Source organism: Schistocerca nitens, chromosome 5 (genome assembly GCF_023898315.1).
Source record: "Schistocerca nitens isolate TAMUIC-IGC-003100 chromosome 5, iqSchNite1.1, whole genome shotgun sequence".
Lineage (NCBI taxonomy): Eukaryota > Metazoa > Arthropoda > Insecta > Orthoptera > Acrididae > Schistocerca > Schistocerca nitens.
Window position 1 is genome coordinate 466,332,496 of NC_064618.1, and position 15,496 is coordinate 466,347,991.

Sequence of the window (15,496 nt, forward strand, 5' to 3'; positions counted from 1 at the left end):
CATAAGTGAACCTTATTATTTATATTCTTTCACCCTGAATTTCCCACTCTTGAACCTTTCTTTCATTTCCATCATTACTTCTTTGACATATACATTCAACAACAGGGGCAAAAGACTGCACCCCATTGTAAACCCTTATTTAATCCAAGCACTTTTTTCTTGGTCTTCCCGCTCTTAATGTTGCCTCTTGGTTCTTGTACATATTGCATATTACTCATCTTTCCCAATGGGTTACTCCTACTTCTCTCAGAATTTTGAACATCTTGTACCATTTTACATTGTCAAACACTTTTTTCAGGTCAACAAAACCTATGAACGGATCTAGATTTTTCTGCAGCCTTGCTTCCATTATCAAGCACAATGTCAAGACTGACTCTCTGGTGCCTTTACCTTTCCTAAAGCCAAACTGATCTTTATCTAACAGATCCTCAGTTTTCTTTTCCATTCGTCCATATATTATTCTTGTCTGCAACTTAAATGCATGAGCTGTCATCTGAGTGTGTGTTAGTTCTCACATTTATCAGCTGTAGGGAATGTTTTTCAAAAGTCTGATGGTGTGTCGCCACTCTCATAGATTCTACACACAAACATGAATAGTCATTTTGTTAATGCTTCTGCCACTGATTTTAGAAATTCCTCCCCCTCATAGATTCATTCAATGTACTCTTTCCACCTGTCCACTCTCTTCTCTGTGTTAACAATGGAATTTCCATTGTGTTCTTAATGTTGCTGCACTGCTTTTGATTTCACTGTAAGCTGTTTTGACTCTTCTATATGCTGAGTCAGTCCTTCCAGTTATTATTTCTTTTTTGATTTCGTCACATTTTTCGTGTAGCCATTTTGCCTTGGCTTCCATGCATTTGCTATTTATTACATTCCTAAGTGATTGATTTATATTCCTGTCTTTCCCTGAAAATTTATCTGCTTCCTTCTTTCGTTGATCAATTGAAGTGGCTTAAAATCTTGCTAATATTCTTCCAAAACAAATTTCCATTGTGTAACTAACCTATTATGGAAAATACTAGATAAAATAGTGTAGGTTGCATTCTGTCAGGTAGTGCCTTGGCAATTGGAGCAGCAAGGCTATCCCCTTTCTTACATACTGATTCAACCCACACCTAACTCCACTCTTCTGGAATACTTTAATGATTCCATATAAACTTAAAAAGTTTATTTATTTGTTTGTGGAGAGCAGTTCCACACATTGTTCAACCAGTTACTCCATTATTTGTTGGTGCTTTATAATTTTGTGCAAGTGAATGTACTGTAGAAAAAAAATTATAAAGTGGCCTCCTCTGTCTTTAGTCTTTCATGGAATAGACTAGCTGCTCATTCCTTTAAAGGTATGTTTTCATATATCCAGAATGGCTTGTTTGTCTGCAAGATATATTATCCTTACTCATTTACATCTCAGGTTTCTGTTCTTTAGTTGGCTCTTTTATTTTGTTGTAAACATTTCACTCTTGCTTCCTGTCTACAGTCATCATACCACCATCATTTCTAAGTCTCCATGTTCCCCGCAGTATTTCATTTTTTTCCAATGGAATTTACATTTTAATAGATTGATTCTTTGCCCATATGATCCCCAGCATTGCCTTTAACTTGTGTCTCCATCTGTTCCATTATTCTGTCTCTATGGACCTGTCTAAGTTATATTTTTTAAATTGCATTATTGTTTCCATTGATGACCAGTGAAAGTTTTTGCTTCTTTGTGCTCCAATACAGTAATGATCATAATAAGGATCAGCATCACTGAAAATATCCTCATGTTCTATATAAGATGCCCACCTATTAGGTAGTAATAAATGATATGTTGCATTTGTTTAATTTTTTCCTGTAATTTTTCTGGTCCCTTTATAGATATTTTTTGTTCGTAAACAGATGGTTACTGTCGTTTATTTGTTTGTGGCAGCAAAATGAGCAATCCTGACTTCTGTTGATACATATTGAAAGCTTCTTCATTGCTCAGTTGGAAGTTATAGTTCCCAAGAACTATATCACAGTTGTATGTAGGTATTTGGTCACACATCTTCTGTAACTAATATAAATAGCCTATAACATTTCAGTTGAGTCTTCTGTTGGGCATATGTGTTCATAGAGGTCATTTTATGAAGTTCTGTGTGATAAGCCAAAGTACATATTTTATTTTATAGTAGCAACAATAGTAGGAAAAGGATATATTGTACTCACCATAAGGAAGAGTTGCAAACAGGCACAATGAAAAGACTGTTACACATTATGCACACACACACACACACACACACACACACACACACACACACACACACACACACGCGCACACACACATACGACCACTATCACTAGCAGCTCCAACCGGTATGCAACTGCCATGTGAATAGTAACCTGGAGTGGGGCAGGGAAGGGGGAGGGATAACTGTATGGTTGGGGGTGGGGGGGGGGAGATAAGTTGTTCTGGCTGGCAGGACATGCAGGGCCTAGAGAGTACCAGGCACAGCTTGTGGTGGTGGGGTGTGGGAGGAGTAGGAAATTGTAGGGGAAAGGGAAAAAACGGGAAGAACAAAAGGAAAGGAGCAGGGAAGGAGAAAGGACAGGTGGGTGGGTACATTGGTAGAGGGTACCACACAAAGAGGGTGAGGGAATGTGAAATGGAGGAGATGATAGGACAAGGGGGTGGATACAGTTGGGTGGAGGGGTTGGGGTATAGTAGGTTACCATAGGTTGAGGCTGGGATAATTTCAGGAGCATAGAATATGTTGTCAGGATAACTCCTATCTGTGCAGTATAACTCTCATCTGCACAGTTCAGGAAAGCTGGAGGAGAGGATCCAGATGACCCAAGTTGGGAAGCAGCCATTGAAATCAAGCCTGTTATGTTCAGCTGCATATTGTGCAACGGGGTGGTCTACTCTGCTCTTGGCCACAGTTTGCTGGTGGCTGTTCATCCTGATGGACAGGTGATTAGTCATGCCAATATAAAAAGCTGTGCAAAAGTTTCAGCAGAGCTGGTATACAACGTGGCAGCTTTCACAGATGGCCCAGCAAAGATAAGCCTGTGACAGGACTGGAATAGGAAGTGCTGGGTAGGTGGATTATGCAGGTCTTGAACTAGTGTCTTCCACAGAGATATTATCCCTGTGGTAAGGGATTAGGGTTACAAGTGGCCTAGGGATGGAGTAGGATGTGAAGGTTGGGTGGGCAGCAGAACACCTTGTTAGGAGGGTTGGGGAAGATCTTGGTTAGGATGTCCCTCATTCCAGGGCATAATGATAAATGATCAAACTAAGGTTGTAAATCAATGAGGATAGGGTGTCTTTGTCCTAATTCCAGATCATGCCACCAATGAACCCGAATGAGACCAGGGGATTTGGGGTTTTGGGAGGCCAGGGAGGTTCCCTCTAGATCACCCATAAGCAGGTTAGCATAGGAGGATGCCATGTGGGTGTTCATGGCTGTGCCGTGGATTTATTTGTATACCTTCCCTCAAAGGCAGAAGTGAATATGTGTTAGGATAAAATTAGGTGAATGAGGAAGGAGGTAGTGCGTTTGGAGTCTTGAGGGATGTTGGGAGATGTAAACAGCAGCAAGACCATGGACATGAGGGATTTTGGTGTATAGAGAAGTGGTGTCAGCAGTGACCAGTAGGGAAACAGGAGGTAAAGGGGTGGGGATGGTGGAGAGGCGGTGAAAGAATTGGTGGTATCTTTGACATGAGGAGCTAGATTACAGATAATTCATTGGAGATGTTCATGTGTGGGGACCAAAATCCTCCCAGTGCGGGCACAACAACCAGCTACAGTGGGGTGTACATGAGTTTTGGTTTTGTTAATTTTGGGAAGCATGTAGAGAGTGGGTGTCTGGGATGTCATAGGGATGAGGAGGAAAATGGATTCAGGGGAGAGATTCTGGGAAAGTCAGTCTTAAGCAGAGATTGGAGGTTGTATTGGACTTCTGGGATTTGATAACTTTAGCAGAGTTTATAAGTGGAGTAGTCACAGTTGTAGAGGCCGTTCTGCCAGGTTGTCATTGCGACTCACCACAATGTCTGCAGTGAGGATGGTTAGTTTAGAATCTGTTTAGAGACACTGTATGGCTGTCCTTTCTTCTGCTAACCATTTGCCACAGGAATCATATCTCTGTGGATGATCGGGTGCAAGACCTTCCCAGCCCAGCCAACCAACATTTCCTATTCCAGTCCTGTCAAAGGCTTGTCCTACCCTGCCAATGGCTGGTATTGTTAGGAAGGGACCTGGGGATGGTTAGTGAGGTCAAGCTGGAGGTGGGGAATTCCTGGAAGGTGACCTGGGGGTGATTGCGTGTGAGCGATGCAGGATAACAGTTGGATGGTGTGAATTGGGAGAGGCAGGGTTCAATGTTGGAATTAGGTTTGCCTTGGTTTGTAGGCCTTTATGGCAAAGAAGTGTTTCCATTGCTGGGATCGTAACAAGGAGAGTAGGTCTTTGAAAAGTCCAACATTGTAGAACTAATGATTTTGGTGTAAAGATTAAAAACAGTGTTCCATTATTGCTTAGGGGGTCTGGATTTGGAGTGTTGATAGGGAGTTTTGTTGATGTGGCAAGTTGAAAGGGTCTGCTAGGTAGGGTCTGGGTGCTGTGAAGGGTTAAAAAGGAGGAACACTGTGGGTGGGATAGGGGTTGGATAGTGGTGTCCCAAGATGGCAGTAGGATATCAGCAGGTTGGATAATTTATGGAGGTGGTCTCTGGAGTACTCTTCTAGATGCTGGAGAGTAAGGGATTCAGTTTCAGACTTGTGATTCATGTTGTAGGGATTGCACAGTAGTATTATCTTGTGGGGATAGTACAGGTGGTTTTAAGATATCTCTGCCATGGAAATGTATTTTTGTAGTCCAGGTTCATCAGGAGCAGGGACCGACAGAGTCTGAAAAGTTGAAGGTTATTGTGAAAGGAGGGGTGGGATCCAGAGAAAGGAATTGTTATGTTTAGGCCATTGGGAGATATTTCATGGTTTAGGCAGCATTTAAGGAACAGGATGTGGGACTGGGTTTTAGCCTGGGAATCTGATACTTTCATGATCTTGTGCACAAAGGTGGAGTCCATGGTGGTAGGGATGGCATTAGGAAATGACGTAGGAAATGGGAAAGTGGGGTTGGTTGGTGAGGGGGGGGGCTGTATAACAGAAAGGCATGTAAAAGTACATACAGGCTTTCAAAAACACGCATAAATAATTAAAAATATTGTGTATGAAAATATGGACAGATATCCATAGATATGTCAAAAAAAAGGGGGGTGGTGGTGGTGGGAAAAGGGGATGGATGAGGTATGGGAGTTAGTGTGGCACAGGTAGATGAGGAAAATAAAACACAAAAATACGCAAAGATGAGGGAGGAAATATGATCAATAGGAGTAATTATAATCATCGACAGGAAGAATTTGGGGCATAAGGTGCTGCACCAACAATCCATGTGGACAAGGAACCGTATGTTGTGTGTGGACGACATTGTTGATACAGTGGAGCTCGGAAGTCAGAGATTGTGCAGTTTGGAAGTTGATGAAAAAGCACATGAAGGAAGCGAAAGAATGGACACTGAGAAGAGTAATGTTTTAGAGATAGGAAAATAGCACAAGGTTGTGGGATGGAGGAAAAGCCATTAGACAAAATCAAACAATGGAAACTCCAGGTTGGAATATCAGCATCTTAGGAAAGAATAAATTGCTACTCATTGTAAAGATGACACATTGAGTTGCACACAGGCACAATGAAAAGACTGTTACACATTACGGCTTTTGCCCAGAGCCTTCTTCAGCACACATGACTGCTACCACTACCAGCTGGGACTGGAATGTGAGTGTCACGTGAATAGCAATCTGGAGTGGAGTGTGAAAGGGGTAGGAATAACAGGCTACGGGTGGGGGGGGGGGGGGGGAGGGGGGGGGGGGGGACAAGTGCTGTGTTGTTGAGTCACAATCAATATCTGGCAGAAGGCCTCTGCCAGTTGTCTGACTTGTCCACCTATAAACTCTGGCAGAGTCTAATGTAATCTCCATCCCCTGTTTAAAGCCTTAGGCCCTTCTGAGAATCTCTCCCCAGAACCCATTTCCCTCCTCCCCCCTGTGACGCACACTCGCCTTCTACACGCTTTCCAAAATTCACTAACCCAACAATCCTCGAAGCTCCATTGTAGCTGGTTATTGTGATCCCACTCAAACTATTTTGGCCCTGATTGACTGACACCTTAAACCAATTGCCCATAATCTAGCCTCTTATATCAGAGATACCAATCATTTCTTTCACCAACTCTTCACGATCTCCACCCCTTTACCACCTGATTCCCTAATGGTAACTTTGATGCCACATTCCTATACACCGACATGCCTCATGCCCAAGGTCCGCTGCAGTTTTTGAACTCTACCTTTTCCACTGTCTGTCAGATTCCATATCAAGCACCTCATTCACCTAACTAACCTTATTCTAACACATAATTACTTCTCCCTTTGAAGGGAAAGTGCACAAACAAATCCATGTCACAGCCTTGGCCACCCGCGTGGCAACTTCCTATGCCAACCTGTTGATGGACCATCAAGAGGAAGCCTTCCTAGCCTCCCAAAACCTAACTCCTATTCTGGTTCAGGTTTATTGTTGATATCTTCATGATCTGGACACCATGTCCTCATTTTTTCACATAATCAACACATTTTCTCTCTCCTGCTTCACCCGGTTTTTCTCATCCAGTGGGCCACCTTCCTAGATATTGACCTCTTCCTCTCTGATCGCTCCATCCACACCACTGTCCACATTATACCCACCAACCACAAACAGCACCTGCATTTTGACAGCTACTATCCCTTGCACACCAAAAAATTGCTCCCATACAGCACTGCCAACTGGGGACGGCATAATATCTGCAGTGACAAGAACTCCCTTTCCCAGTATGCTGAAGGTCTCACCAAGCCCTTCACATACACACATCCCCCAGATCTAGGTGGCAAACAAATCTCTCATGCCATTTGTCCACAATCTCCCAATCCTCGCACCACCATCAACAGCCAGCTACAAAAGAATGCCGCCTCCATCACCAAATACCACCCATACCAAGGCCTGGAATAACTGAACCACATCATTCGTGAGGACTTTGGTTATCTATCATCATGCACTGGAATGAGGGACATTCTACCAAAGATCCTTCCCATCCCTCCTAAAGTGCTGTTCCATTGCCCATCCCACCTCCACAACATTCTAGTCCATCCCTATACCACTCAAAACCCTAACCCTTTGCCACAGGGATCAAATATCTGCGGAAGATCCAGGTTCATGACCTGCACAATCCACCCATCTAGCACTTCCTATTCCAGTCCTGTCACAGGCTTATGTTGCCCATCAAAAGTCACGCCACCTTTGAAAGCAACTGTGTTGTATACCACCTGAGCTGCATCTACCGCACAGCTATTTATGTTGGTGTGACTACCAACACCTGTCCACAAGGATGGATGGGCACTACCAGACTGTAGCCAAGAGCAAAGTAAGTCGCCCTGTGGCACATGATGCAGCTAAGTGTAACATGCTTCACAACACAGGCCATTTGGATCTTCTTCTCCATCACCAGCTTTTGTGAATTGTGCAGGTAGGGTTATCCTTACATCACATTCTCCACTCCCCAAATTACTCCGGCCTCGTCCTACAATAACCTACTGTCCCGACACCTTGTACCCAACAGTTTCCACCCCTCATCCTGTCACCACCTCCTTTTAGATTCTCTCACCCTCATTTTGGTTCACCCTCTGCCACCGTATCTGACTATCCTTTCCCCTTCACCACTGGACTCCTTTCCACTGTGCTTCCTGTCTGCTGTGCTTCCTTTCCATTACACTCCTACCCCAAACAGATTGCTATTCGCGTGACAGTTGCATCCCGGTCGGAGCTCCTAGTGGTAGCCCTTGCGCGTGTGCGTGTGTGTGTATGTGTGTTTTCTTTGCTGAAGAAGGCTTCGACTGAAAGCTATCATTTCATTGTGCCTATATATATATATTCTTATTCACAGGAGCAGCTGATGTTTATTAGGAGGCTCAAGCATTCCTTATTACATTAGTAGTGGTAAGCTTTTTCAAAATAACAAATGGCAGTGGAATCAATAATTCAAGTCCTCACTTGGAGGACAAGAATTTGGTTTTTGGTTAGCTATCTTAGTTGGGTTGACAGTTAAGCCTTGACACCTGCTCCCCTCTCTCTTTGTCCATCACACAGTCATGAATTTGTGCGCAAGTATTATGTGTATTGTATATTTTATTTTACCATTTCACCACACATCTACTCCAATTGGGACTAGTATTGATCCTAATAGTGCCACTTTACAGCACACACAAAACAATTATCATTGTGATTCACCACTCATCTGAGTCAAAAGAAAGTGGTTTCATTGCTTTGACAGTACTGCTGTTATGTCATTTTTTCCTTTTCTTTTTTTTTTTCGTGTTTCAAAGATAATAGATGTTTCCATTATTTTAACTTTGTATTTGTTTTTGTAGTGCATCCACAAACCTACTACTCATCACTAATCGTCAATGTTCAGAAAGTTAGAACTAGTGTTTGTCAATTTTCAGACTGAATTACTTCTGCTTCACTTCTCTATATGGCTACTACTAAGTATTGAACTAAATAGTATGATGTAGCACTCCAGTGAACAACAGTCTAACAAGATTTTCACTTTCCAAGTCACGGATGAATTTCAATTTAATGACACTTCATGTAGGTGTGAGAAATTAATTGCATGTACCTGAATGTGTCCCACATATATTAATTGAAGACTGCCTGATACATTCAGAAATAATTTAAATTCTGTATTTTTTGAATGAATTGGATATGTTGTTTCTCACTGGTGAAGTGTTTGTAGTATACCGTTTACCTTTGTGTGTGACTGGTGGAGTGACCATTATGAAAATGTGACTGAGAAAGTAATGCCAGAATGTAAATAATTGAAGACTTAATGAGATCACTCACTGAATAGTGGAAGTGTTGAGTCATTGACGGGTACACAAAAAGAGTGAAAACTGGGCTAGCTTTTGGACATATCCTTTAAATAGATATAGAGTAAACACATGTCCCCCAACCCCTATCCTCCCACACACATATATGTTTATGTATATATGTGGAGATACATTTCACTGGCTAAAAAATACATTGCTGGTGCACTGGCTTGAGGGGTTGTGTCAGCTGGGGAGGGTAAAAGGAGAAACGTATGGGAAGTGGTAGAAAAGGGTTGTGGAGAGGTAGCTAATGGTTCAGAGGAAGGCAGCAGGTGTGTGGGATATAAATACAATGACACAAAACACCAGAGCTGGTAAGTTTGACTGACACATGATAATATGGAGATGTTGATTGGGAGGGGGTGACAGGTCGGAAAGGGGAGGCAGTTGGGTAGAGGGTGTGGGTGCAGTGGGTTACTGTTTCAGTTTGCTGTGCAAACTAACCGGCTTTGGTGCCCACGTGCATTGCATTCCTATCCCACACACCTGCTGTCTCCTTCAGATCTGCCAACTAATCCTCGCCGTGATTTCCCTAAATCGCTCCAGGCAAATGCTGGGATGGTTCCTTTCAAAGGGCACGGCCGACTTCCTTCCCCATCCTTCCCTAATCCGATGAGACCGATGACCTTGCTGTCTGGCCTCCTTCCCCAAACCAACCAACCAACCAACCAACCAACTAATCCTCGCCAACCCCCTCCTTCTTCTAACCTCTTTCTCCATCTATCCATGCCACCTGACACATTTCCGTTCTCTCATGTACATGCTGTACTGCAGCCCCAGCATGCTATGTTCAGCCTCTCTCTCTCTCTCTCTCTCTCTCTCTCTCTCTCTCTCTCTCTCTCTCTGTGTGTGTGTGTGTGTGTGTGTGTGTGTGTAAGCTTAGCTTGACATTTTTCACAGTTACAAATCATTTTTGGAAGTGAAAGAAGCAATAACTGACAAAAAAACTTAGGACCAACTATGGATTGAACTCCAGACCTACGGATTGGAAGCCTGACACTGAGTCATTGAGCCACAGACATGAAGTCTTATTGTTCCACAAAGAACATGGTCCCTACTATCCGCTGACACTATATTAATTTTAATATCTTATTTCTATATTTATCTATAACAATTGTAATGTAGCATCCTGCTCATTTTCTGTCTTTCATTGAAACTCTCTGTAAATGTATAAGCTGTAGCTTGTTATTGTGTGGTCATGTCTTGTTGGCTGCTTTTTTTGTAGAGTCATTAGTAAGTTACTTAGTAGCTCCGCTTTCCATTTGTGAGCTCTTCAGTAGACCTATAGTTGGCTTTATCCATGTTAGTTACTTTTTAAAACTGTAAATGTTTTGTACTATACTGGGACAAAATTGTTGCAAAAATTGATGCAATATGACATTATACTGAATTGCCATACAACGTATGTAGAACAGCATTTAAGGCATGGTGCAGAAGTTTTTTTTATAATACAGTAAAACCTGAATATTTCATACCCATTTTATTCATTTCTTCCTGTAATATTCTGCTCCACACAATTCTATTTTTGTTGTAAAGTTTTTCTTTGACCTGTTCCTCTCTTTTGTTCCTATAGCTTAACAAAAAATTTTATTGTATTAGGTACTGTAGCTTATTGTCAGTTCTGGTTGGCTTGCATGAGTTAGTGTGGACTCCAGCTACCAGAACTGCCAGTGATGAATTGTTGTTGTGCACCTTTTGCATGATTAGTAATGTTTGGTGTTTCAGCATTTGAATTCCTTGAACACGTATCGAAGCCCGCAGCCTCTCACTAGGCCCAGTCCCCAGACATCCCCTGGTCTTCTGGTACAGGTAAGTGCTAAGCCACTTGTAAAATTGTTTGTGCCAGAGGACAGTATTTCGTCTTCAGACCTGTAAAGGGGATTCTCAGTTGTAAGATTCGAGTTTGTTACTTTGCTGTATATGTGAGTAAGCAGGACTCCAAGGTAAATACAGTAAAAAGGCATCCACTTAGTGTAGCATATGTTGCATTGTGTTTGCTATTTTTAGTGCATGCTAAGCTCTGTGCTTTAAAAGGTGTGCAATTTTGAGAATAATTTTGCTCTGTCTTACTAACAATGAATCTGTTGAATATTCCAGTATATTTATAAATTAGTCACTGGACTAATTAAAAGTAAATGTAGAAAAAAATTAATACCAAATATTTAAAATAAGGGAAAGGCAACCACTCATCTATAGCAGATTGATGCATGGCACACAGTGACACGCGACGAAAAGCAGCATTTGCACTAGCTTTCAAACACTAGCTCTTCTGGCAAGACTAATTAGTCTTGCCATGACCATGGAAGTGTTCATTCAGGTGCTGGAGAAAGAGCTAGTGTTTGAAAGATAGTGTGAATTCTGTTTTCTGTTACGTGTTACTGTGCATCAATCTGCTATAGGTGAGTGGTTGCCTTTTCTGTACTTTGTGTATTCCTCCATCCAAGAATTTCCATTACTGTTAAAATCAATATATTTAATACGTGTGTTGACGGGATGGGGTGGGAGTTCAAGATGAGTACAGTATGAGAGAACAGTCCCAAAGGGAAAATCTATGTCATATTATGTTTCTCTTGGTAAGCAGTAAAAAAAATAAATTTTAAACATTGCTGGTTATATGACTGAAAACAAATCAGTACACTGTGTTTACACAGCATTTTCAGTATTGAAAGATTTGTAAATTTTCAGTATTTGATGTTGATAAATAATTTCCTAAACATCTTGTAAGGCAATGACTCTGTGTTTTATTACCTCCTTCTTCATTCTTTCACATTTACCTGTAGATCAGTGGTTTGTGAGAAATATTCACATACTGCAGTGAAAGAATTTTGTTGTCCATCACTATGATGCCAGAGGGTCAGTGATCAGATATCACTATAATTTGTCGTTAAAATTCAATTTTATGACTTCTCCAGTGTCATAATAGCATGCTCACAAATGTATTTTTCAAACTTTCAAAATAAGTAGTATTTAAAGCTTAAGAACTAATTGTCTCCCTTCCTCCCTCTCCCTACCACCTTCCCCCTTTATCAGTGACATCTGTTCCATTGACTGTTTATTCAAATATATTTGTCAGTTTGCTTTTCTTTATGGATGTGTAATGCTGGGCAGTGTCTGTCTCATCCATAAAGACGCCAAGTGTCAAAATGAGTTTCAGCTTGCCACTCATTGACACACTCTCATTCCACTGAAGAATCTCAAATGCAAAATCAAACAAAGAATTTAAAAAAATGCAAAAACGTTATTTGCAGTGTCTTAAGCTGCCTTAAATTAACATTTTTTTATGCCCCTGGCAGGCAGCACTTTTTGTACCGCTAATACTGGATACAAAGTACTTTCAAAGCTCTGGATTGTTATTTTTTCTCATAATGGAATTTGGTAAATATTTCTGTATTACCGGCCTTCCTTGACAATGTTTAACCCATTTGTTACCAGGTGAGAATGACATGTAAGTAATGTTCTGGCAGTGTGTAGTTTATATGTTAATGATTTCTTTGTTCTGTTAACAAAGCAGAAATAAAAAGCAGTTACTCAAATTGCAAACAAACTGAATATTGCATTCTGGTTGATCTGTAAATTACACCAGTCAATGATGATAAAGTGCACAAATTGCTAAAGTCTTGCTCTAATCCGTGTGGCTAGAAATGAGTGTATATTGAAATATTCTGTATGATTGGTTAAAACAGATCTGTATCTTTTATATTTTAAACAGCTCATTCTCCCACCGGTTAAAAAAATATCATCATGAAAACTCAACACTTCACCACTCCATCCTTATTCTTCATAAAGCTGTTTCCAGAATAAAACCCACTCTGTTACTGTATAATACAATGCATCATAACATAGTTTCATGGCAGGTTAAAACTGTTCATCAAATAACATTTCAACCCACATGTTTGTGTCTTTAACAGGCAATGATGTGACACTATTTTCTTGGGTAATTTTACCTCCCCATATGAAATAAAACAGTGTGTCATATGATATACGCAGTGATTTGCCATGTAAGCCCTTCTTTGATTTTTAAGAGCAGTTAGTCCTTTGTACAGTAGTTAGTTTCTAAAGCTGTTGTACTTACTCTCTTACCAACATGTCTTGCTAAGACACGAATGTCATGTTTGCTCATTTTATGTACGTCACTGACAAAATTGGTGGAAATATGTCGTTACTGCTAAAAGTAGGCTTTGAGTGAGTTTGTACACACATTAACTTGCATTAGACAAGAATAAGGAAACAAAATTATCAAGTAATTCCGACTTCACCATAAGCATCTCATTTCCCCTGCAAAATGTTTCATACACAGTAAATTAATAAGGATCATATGAAATTGAATCAGGCAGCTGTGTCAAACTCTTAACAGGGTTCTGATCTTACAAGGGAATGGTCTAATAAGACATGTAGAAAACTACCCAGAAATTTTTTACACAGGAAGAAGACGACGTAAGAAATGCACTGTCAAATTTTAGCTGCTAAGAGGCACTGCAAGTATTTTGCAAAAAATGTTGAAGTTACACATTTTTGCTACACAAAGAACAGTGGTTTGTACAGCTCTGCCTGCCTAGCACACAACTCATCGAATCCCTCACACAGTACTGCATTTCGGAATTGTCCAGAGTTCACAGACACCAGTTCTAAGCACCTAAAGCCTGGTTTACAATCGAGCAAATGGAAGTGAACATATGCGAATAAGCATTTGAAGAAAATTCACTACCATTCACTCGTGTATGTGGGTAGAATCATTTATACTAGACGGGGTGGAAGAGGACACAAGGTAGCGAATATTGCCTATGGATGCTGTTTTATTAGTTTTTAGTTTTGGGAGCTAATATTTGGTGTACAGGATACAACTCTGTCTTGTTTGAGCCACAATGCAAAACTTTGCTATTCAGTGAGGATTATTTTGCATGGCGAGCGCACTGTTCTTGACAGAGTATGCAAAATGGCGCAGGGAAGGGAGAATTTAAGTGTCTCAGTTTGTATGGAAACGTGACATGCGTGGAGATCGTGCAGTTTACATGGAATTGCATCTCCATCTCATGTTAGCACTGGTCCAAAATTTTCCTTGTATGTTGGATGCCATTTTTCCTTGGCTTCTCATTACCATTGAGGAGAAATTTGTAAACAGAACACTAATTACCAACATTGAGCATCTCAAGAGGTGATACAGCTAGTGTTTCCACTATGCATGTAAGGTCTAAATGTATGTTTTTTTTTTTAAGAAAAATGGCCTAGTGGCAGAGTGTGTGCTTTGTGATCCAGAGAGCATGGTATCAAATCCCGTTCAGACCACAACTTTCTCATTATGAGTTTTAACCAAGCATTCACTTCTCACAGATGTTGGAGTGGCCACAAAGGGCATGTGGTTCGGATTCGACGTTAAACTGCAGGTCTCCATTTTCCAGTTAGGTAACTGGTGGAGGTGAGGGACACATAAGTAGTTGCAGTAGTATCCAGTTGATGGTGAAGGTGAGGCACACACAAGTAGTTGCAGTAGCATCCAGTTGAAAGACCGTTTTTGAATAACTTCACATCGACAGTTCCATTCTTGCACATGTAATTCTGATAAAGTGGCTAGCAGAGAAAATAAAATCATGGCAGTGTTTGATGTCACAGACGACTTCCATCAATGTGGAGTTGTAATTTGTTGAAATGAAATGTATATTGCAGTACTACATTTTATAAGAATTCCTGTAGGTCATTCCTTACAATTATGTTTGAATGTCTATCAGTGAAACAGTTCTTTGTTTATTCTCTGTAGTCATCACAAGAATGCGTAGCATCTATTGAATGACAAAAAAAAAAACATTTTTCTTGCACCAGGCACACAGGACAAAGGAAAAATTGATGCAGTCAGGCACTTCACAGTAATCACTAGTGTTATTTAGACAGAATTGGGATGGAGTCAGAAATGGTCCTGGCTGTTTGTTCTGCTGATAAACCTGGAATGAGAGAAAAGTATCAGAAATTATGTCATCTGATAATTTCCTGTAAAATGCTTTCCACTGTTGAAAAAATTCTTTATCGAGAGGTTGAATCGCACTAGTAGTTCCAGGCGGAATCCGCGTTTTGTCGTCCTCCACAAAAACGGAGGCGTCGTTATGTCCAGACCATGAATCCAACAAAAGTAATGAATTAATTTCTGCAGCTGGTAGGAATAAGGTTCGAATGAAATGTTGAAAATTGTTCTTTCCCATTTTTCCAGATTTTGATACATTGATTACAAGATTTTTGCAACTAAACAGTCCATTTTTAGGCACTAGCCACTCGACATGTCTTTTCATTTATTTTTGGTACTAATTTGCCATGCGGTTCTTGAAGACAGATATACAGCTGTGGAAATGGTAAACAACTCATACTTATCACTGGAATTATCATTTATGAATGTGTCATTGCATTCATTGATTGGGCAACAGACTCCATCCTTCTCCCCCCCCCTCCTCCCCGCCCCACCCCCCCACCCCCAAATGAGAAAGTGCTTGTGTGCATGCAGTTCTTTCACAAAATCTTACTGATCAGTGTTATAA

At 40.9% G+C, this 15,496-nt stretch overlaps 1 protein-coding gene across 4 annotated transcripts in view; it reads left to right on the forward strand.

Moving 5' to 3' along the window:
- LOC126259802 (CREB-regulated transcription coactivator 1-like) overlaps positions 1–15,496 on the forward strand; it is a 382,069-nt gene that overhangs the window by 212,038 nt on the left and 154,535 nt on the right. For 3 of the 4 annotated variants that reach the window (XM_049956826.1, XM_049956827.1, XM_049956830.1), the window contains one exon: positions 10,704–10,787. The exons of the other annotated variant lie outside the window; for it this stretch is intronic. In XM_049956826.1, the coding sequence (XP_049812783.1) occupies positions 10,704–10,787 (84 nt within the window). The remainder of the gene's footprint in view (positions 1–10,703; positions 10,788–15,496) is intronic. 4 annotated transcript variants of the gene reach the window in all.